The 7,235-nt window shown below is 40.1% G+C and overlaps 1 protein-coding gene across 2 annotated transcripts in view; it reads right to left on the bottom strand.

Annotated features, from left to right (window-relative positions):
• tpd52 (tumor protein D52) overlaps positions 1-7,235 on the bottom strand; it is a 15,761-nt gene that overhangs the window by 4,357 nt on the left and 4,169 nt on the right. Inside the window, exons 2-4 of one of the 2 annotated variants that reach the window (XM_014005858.1) lie at positions 1,904-2,028; positions 1,397-1,545; positions 478-579 (exon numbers count right to left, since the gene is read on the bottom strand). In XM_014005858.1, the coding sequence (XP_013861312.1) occupies positions 478-579; positions 1,397-1,545; positions 1,904-2,028 (376 nt within the window). Of the gene's footprint in view, positions 1-473; positions 580-1,396; positions 1,546-1,903; positions 2,029-7,235 lie in introns of those variants that run through there. The other variant, XM_014005859.1, reaches the window with a different exon arrangement.

Here is a 7,235-nt window from a genome sequence, read left to right as displayed (position 1 = left end):
TTTGATGAATTCAATGCCTTTTAAGACTTTTTAAGGATCTGCAGGAACCCTGAAATAATTTGAAAAATCTCTTCAAAGATTGAAGGATTTGTCACAAGAAGCTCAAAGTCTTTTACCTCAACATGTTAGAAATGGATGGAAACCTATAAAAGTCAGGTGATCCTGTTAGCTTACTGGCATCATTGGTCTGTGTGCGCTAAAAAATAGCTTGACAGGTTAGCAGGAGCACTTTAAAGCTGGCTTTATTCTGAAACAATAATCTGACTTCCTGTATGAAACTCACAATTTATCTGTTTATAGGTTTTATGCTGCCACACACTGACTGAAGAATATGAGGATTTTCATTTAAATGTGAAGCATTAAACAGTGTCAGGCCTCCTAAACTAAACATTAAACAAATGTAATTATTTGGTGTTTTTTCTTTTAATGGTAAAAACAAAGAGGTTGAGTCGTCAAACACGCAGTGAATCATCTCACCTGACGTCCTCCAGCTTCTTGCTGATGGCTGAGCCCATGTTAGTGAACGCTGCTGTGGCTTTCTGACCGGCCTGAGACAGAGTTTCAGACGTCCTCTTGTAGCTGAAACACGAGGCAGAAAGAGAGGATATGAGTGCCATAAAACAAACAGACAAAAGGATCAAAGACTGTAAAGAGACATCAGGGTCAGATCTAAACCTTGATGTCTTTTTCATTTAAAATAAGCCTGAGAACATCAGAATGCTGCTCATTTCCTGAAGGATAAATTCTAGCAGGCCGTTTCCAACGCGCCACAGGCGATCAGCAGCTCTGACATCCTCTTCCTCGTACAGCACAACACGGCTGACAGACACCAAGGGAGTTTTTTTTTATTTTCAAAGACAAGCACACTTTAAAGTCGTGGTGTCCCAAWACAAATACAGACATTAATATCAAATACTCACAAAAACATCCCATTACTTTGGACTGATAAAACTTTTATGTTTCCTTTTCCACTTCACAAGTAACTGAGGRCAAAAACTAAGAAAAGATCWGTAKTTTGGAGAGAGAGCTTCACAATATATTTGAGCATCGCCATCACTGTGTGCAACAATCACATCACAGGTCCTGCGATGTAGGACGCAAATYAAATCAACAAGTTATCTCAGGACTAAACCACAAGTCTTTGCACGGCTTTTATTTTGACGGGTCTCAAAYACAGACAAAAACATGCTTGAAACATGGACAAAAAAAGAGGTACGACTGGAGCAAGTCATCTGTGGAAAATTAATAAAAGAAATGTATTTAATGTTTCAGTGTGTACCAGTGCTCAGTATCTGAAAATACCCAAACCTTGACACCCCTATTTTAGAGGCTTCACAAAGCTTAAAACTAGAAAACAAACAAACTCTGGTTCCTGTAACAGAGCAGAAACACTCACGCSGTGGAGGTGGTGACCTCCTGCCATGTTTTGGTGATGTTCTGTTTCAGCTCATTCAGAGGTGAGATGCCCAGTTTCCTCTTTATATCYGCCACGCGCCTCTCTTTGGCTGCCAGCACCTGAGACAGAGTCTGGATCTCCTCTTCTATCTGAAGTAAAGAAGAAAAAAAAAACTTTAATCATTTAATTCTAAATATGACTAAATTATGTCTGAACCTGTGGTTTTAACTTGTTAGGATCCGAGATACAAATTACTGATTGAAAACTAAATATTTATGTTGGAAAACCCTTGGAAGAAACACTCTAATAAACATGGATGAAAACAAGAAAGAGGAACTGATTTTCAGATTAAAGTAAACCAGATCTGGTAAAAGCAGCAGAGATGTGTTTTGCTCGGGGCAAAGATGGTGTAAATCTGAGTGAATTAGCATCATTACGGGTAAAATCAGAGTTTAAGTGTCTGCTAAAAGCAAATGTCTGTGTTTTCATCGTTTCATCCCTGCTGACCTTGATCAGGTCCTCCTGCAGCTCCTGACGCTCCTCCTCTGTCATGGCAGGAGGAAGAGACGGATCCACGGACGTCGCTGCATCCTCTCCGAACTCGGGGGCGGAGTCTGGATGCTCCTGGAAACCTGCCGAGTGAATAAAACAAATAAAACATGCACGCTCCTCAGAGGCTGCAGACTGAATTAAACTTTGTGTTGAAACGAGTGAAACAAGCAACAAGTTTGTTGGTTTTGAAAGCATCAGAGTTCCTCTCAGCTAAAATGTGCAGCTTTTTGTTACAGTTTCAGACGTCTGATTAGAAGTTCTGCAGCGTCTGTTTTACAGAAACACTCGATCTGTAATCCAGTCGTTTAAAGGAAGTAAAACAAGAAACATTGTCAGATCATGAAAAGAGGAAACAAATAACTGAATAGAACTGCTCAGAGGGAAGAAGTAAAAAAAAGGAAGTTGATGCTCATACTGTGTTGCATCAGAGGAAGAAGAGTCACACCTATTGTGATAAATGAGAGAATATGAAGCTCAGTGTCACAAGCAGAGAACATGTTGTAGCTGGACTATTTATTAATGATTAAGYGAGGCTAAGGCGTAGTTAYTATGCATATTAGAAATACTTGTKATGARCAATAATACTGTTATTTTGCGATGACGACACAATTCCCATTAATTCACATTTTCTCTTTTTTCCACTTCCTGGTAATTCAACAGTCTGATGATGATGATGCAGAGAGGCTTTAAAYTATTTTGCTTAAACGAATGCAGGAAAGCATCACGGATGCACATCTCTCCGATCGGTTTTCTTTAAAATCCTTGTTTGAGTTTTTTGTTACTTWAAAAGTTTTGTGATCCCAACAACCATAAACAGTCAGTGAGTCGAGAATTTCTGCACTCAGTGAGTGTAAGCCTTCAAGGAGTGGTGGTGAGCTGCAAAAGAAAACGCTGAAGGAGAGAGGGAACACACACACACACACACACACACACACACACACACACACAGCCCCTCAGGGCGAGCTCACTTCCTTTCTGCTCGATGATCATCTAATTGTGTAGCTAACAGATCCAGTGATGCCTGCAGCTGTATGAATGTACGAACTGTGCAAATTTCCCTTTGAGTTAAAAACATATTTTATTATAATTATTTGACTTTTTATTGATATTTTCCAGTTTATTATTTCCAAAATTGTGGACAAAATAAAATAAGAAATGGTCTTTTGTGTCCAAACGTCCTGTACGTTCTCTTTTTGTCCTAAACTAAACGTTTATGAAACAGAGTAGAAAGTAGAAATGCTGTCACAGCACCTGAGCCTGGGAATCTCAGTCGTCCTGCAGACAAAGCTAGCTTCCCTGACTCCGCCTCCACAGCTACAACCCCCCAGGAGCCCTGCTCAACCTGCAGCTCACAGGTTAGCCGCTGGTTACTCATTTATCAGTCAGGCAGTCATCTTTGAGGAAAATGTGTCCATAGACTGACAGGCAGCTTTCTGAGATGCGGGTTTCTTGTGTGAATCACTTTGTCAGGATCACTTTGTTTTCTTCCCCTTCATGAAAAAATAAAAAATAACTACTACTACTGAAAATCACCTTTCACCAACATCACCCATTTCTGTTTCTGTGTCATAATTTCCATTACATTCTGAATAAATCAAATCATTTTTTTCTGTGTGCAGTGGGCCTTGTGTGGGACAGATACACTGAGTTTGTGTGCATCACGCTCATGTAGCATTGTGTTGGTCAGGACCTGACTGCTGGGTGTGCAGAGCCACGTTGCCATTTTTGTGCATGTGGCCTGTACTTGTGTGGGTCAGGTGTTTTTGTGCCTCAATGAGAAAATGACAGAAAAAATTGTTCTGACTTTTTTCCTAACTTAACGGTACAGAAAACTTGTGTCAGTAAATATTTAAAATCCTAAGCATGAATTCTCTCACACAATTCTGAGTACACAAATGTGGTGAGCTGAAATGTCAGTTTTACAGATAATGAAGTTGTCATGGTGTCTATTATGCAACAAATGCATAATTATATATATATTTTTCTCCCAATGAAGTGAGAAATCCATAAAAATATTGCATAGTTGGTTTCTAGTGATGCAACCAAAGGAAAGTTTAAATTATTTTTGGCCTGGGCACAAGTTTTCAGTTATGTGCAGCCAGATTATTTTTAAAAAGCCTGTTTATTGTGCAACCTTTTCAAAGCCTTCTAGTTAAAATAAATAAATAAAGTCTAAACTTCTTAGAAAGACTTTGGTGTCGTGACTTGTTCCTGCAGGAAGATGGGAACCATGTCTGTCTGGAGCTATGAGCTTCGACATGTCAGGCAGAAGTTTTTACAACAAGACATTTGCCAGAAACAGGTTGGCTAATAATGTGATGGTGTCACAGCTGAAACCATGTGTTAAAATATAAGCAGATTGCAGTCTGTCCTATAAAAAAAAAAAAAAAAACATCTGTAGAGATCATAATAAGTTTCATTGCTATAAAGCAAACTAACCCAACAGAGCTACAGGAGGAGGATCACTTAATTACCACGTAGAGAAAACCACCTCATCACTAACTGCAGGGGTGTTTAGCAGGCTTTGTACAGCCTGAGTGCTGCTTCAGACCATGTTTATTCACACTCTGAGTTGGTTTCAGCAGAAGGTAAATTAAGGCTTGGCTACAGCAGCAGGTAAGATTCAGATATGGATTCACTATCAGGTCACGCGTCAACAAACCAAAAAGAAGCATGTGAAGAGAGTCTGTCAACCTGCCGGGTCCAGAACCAAACACACCCAGTCCTCCACAAAGTCAACAGTGTGAAACTCTGTACACCTCTTCCATACATTGTGAAGAAGAAACTTTGAAACTTAGCCGAGACATTTCAGGAAGCAGAAAGCTCTCAGCACAAATATGTGGTGTTGTGAGATTGTTGGGCTACAGTGGACCTCCCAAAAGCTTGAGGCAGTATAATTAATTAATTATAGTGTGTATAAAATCATTCAGCAATCCGATCAAAGGACTACATAAAGAGGAGGTTAAAGGTTAAAAACAAAGAAAGTCCCAGATCAAGGCAGGTTACATAACGAGTACAACCTTTGTCTGAAAACAAAACGACTACAAAAATAACCTGTTCACCCAAATTCTTTATGTTTAATGAACCAAACCCGTTTTGTCCTCGTGTCTCACAAACACACACACACATATATACACACCCTCCACCCAGCCTCTCCCTTTCCTTCTTGAGATTACCTCTGACAGCTGGTGAGCCGGGCGGCGTGTCGCTGTCAGCCGGGGAGAGGTAGAGGAAGCTGCTGTTGACTCCTTGGTCAAAGTCAAATGGAGAGTGGTATTCGTCCAGCGGCTCCATGTTTACCGTGTGTTGATGGTCAGAGAGAAAACCACCGCCTCGCTGCCAACCACTACCAAACGCAAAGCCAGCCAAGAGCTGATTGTCTGCATGTGATTCAGCCGCGTGTCGATCGTCACTGTGCCTCAGTGTTTACAGCACCCTGGACTCTTGCTGTTTATGTGATAAAAATGAACACTTTAGGTGATTTTTTTTTATAACGCCTGTCAAGTAGTCAAAAGGTCAAAGAGAAACACTTTTTTGTTCTTACTCGTTTTCTGCAGCAGGCCAAGGTGATGTAAACGCTCTGCTCCTTTGCAGGCTGTTAATAAGTTACCTGTCTTCTCAAGCAGGTGTTGCAGAACACAAACCCCGCCCCTCTTCCTCACCACAGTAATCCCAAAGGTCAATTCTGGGTGCATCCGTTTGCGCCACCAGTGTTCTGGTGCTCGTCGTCAGCAGGGCAGGGGCGCTGCATGACGCTCTGATTATTCCTCACCCTCTCGCCAACATTCAGCTCGTCATCCAAAGGAAACAGAGATGGTTCCATTTGTGTGAGAGGGTCACATGATGTGCGGGTGTGTAGGGGGCGCACGAGATGAAAAGAATAATCTGCAGTGTCCCAGATTACAGTGAAGCACTAATCCGTGGTGGCCAGCCCAACTGGGGGCAGAAGATAATGCTAGTCGTCTTGAATGAGAGGAGAGGATGCCTAAAGCTACACCGAGCATTCTGTGTGGGTTTCACAAAAACTGCTATGAGTTGATAATTAAAACAACAACTGTGTTTAAATTAGCTAAAAACACAATAGTCTTACAGCTAGATTTCATGTTAGAAACTTTTAATTATTTTATTAATTGCAAAGCATTTTACTACACCATGTACAACAGAAAATGTTTTATGTTCAGCTGGTTCAATAGAAAGCAGGAAACACCTGCTGAAATCACAAATAAAACAATAAAAATCTATATTAACCTTCCAGCACAACTTTAATGACATGATCTCCTCACAAGCCTGTATAGTTTTATGAAGGTTGAAATCATGTTTCCTTTTAGCTAGTAAGAAAAAGGATCATTGTATGATAACTAATGATAATGGGAGGGAAATGTAAACATCCCTCCATCCATTATCTTAACCCAATTGTCCCTTTTAGGGTCACAGGGGTCACTGGTGCCCATATCCAGCAGTGTGCGAGGTGTGGGGTACACCCAGAACAGGCCCCAAATCCATCACAGAAAATGTTAACATTTGCCTTGAAATTATTCTCTCAGACATTAACAGCAGCAAGAATTGAGACTGAAAATCTCAACAACAAAAAAATATTGAGCACATAAGCTAAATTACTTCTTTTTCAAGTTTAAAAAAAACAGGGCAAACCAGACAGTGAATTGAAAATATTTAAAATCACAGAGTATGAGTCGTGTTGCTCAGACACTATTTTCCTGTTCTGAAGGAGCCAGACGAGCGAGTCTGTGCTGATCTTTTCCAGGAAACACTCCGAGACAAGCAGGGGCGTCTGCTAGCAGGATTTAGGCACTGGAGGGACAAATTCCTTATCAAACTCGACTATGATAAAAAAACAAAAACTCTAACCTATTTTCAACCTTTAACAACCTTTAACAAATCAAATTATTCCAAGTAACAACCAGACAAATTACTCAAGTTAAATAAAACTGAATAGTCTGTCGTATCTGCTCACTTCTGACACTTTATAATAAATAGACATGTCGTTTTTTTTGCTGAAAACAATTTTAAACTAAATTCAGGATGCTTCCTTAAACATAAAATTAACAGAATACTCTCATATCTTTGGTAATGATGAGATAAATTAAGTATTTACTGTTTCAGGAAATATTAATCGTAGTTAAAACACTAGGGGATAGGGCTGTGTATTGGCAAGAATTTGGCGATACGAAACATATAACAGAGGGGTCACGATACGACATATCCCGATATATTGCGATGCTGTAAGCAAGGCAGTATATTGTGATATATTGCGATTTTTTGTCCAAAA

The sequence above is a fragment of the Austrofundulus limnaeus genome, unplaced genomic scaffold (assembly GCF_001266775.1).
Source record: "Austrofundulus limnaeus strain Quisiro unplaced genomic scaffold, Austrofundulus_limnaeus-1.0 Scaffold32, whole genome shotgun sequence".
Taxonomy (NCBI): domain Eukaryota; kingdom Metazoa; phylum Chordata; class Actinopteri; order Cyprinodontiformes; family Rivulidae; genus Austrofundulus; species Austrofundulus limnaeus.
The sequence above is the reverse complement of the archived record's forward strand: the minus strand, read 5'-3'. Positions and strand labels throughout refer to the sequence as shown.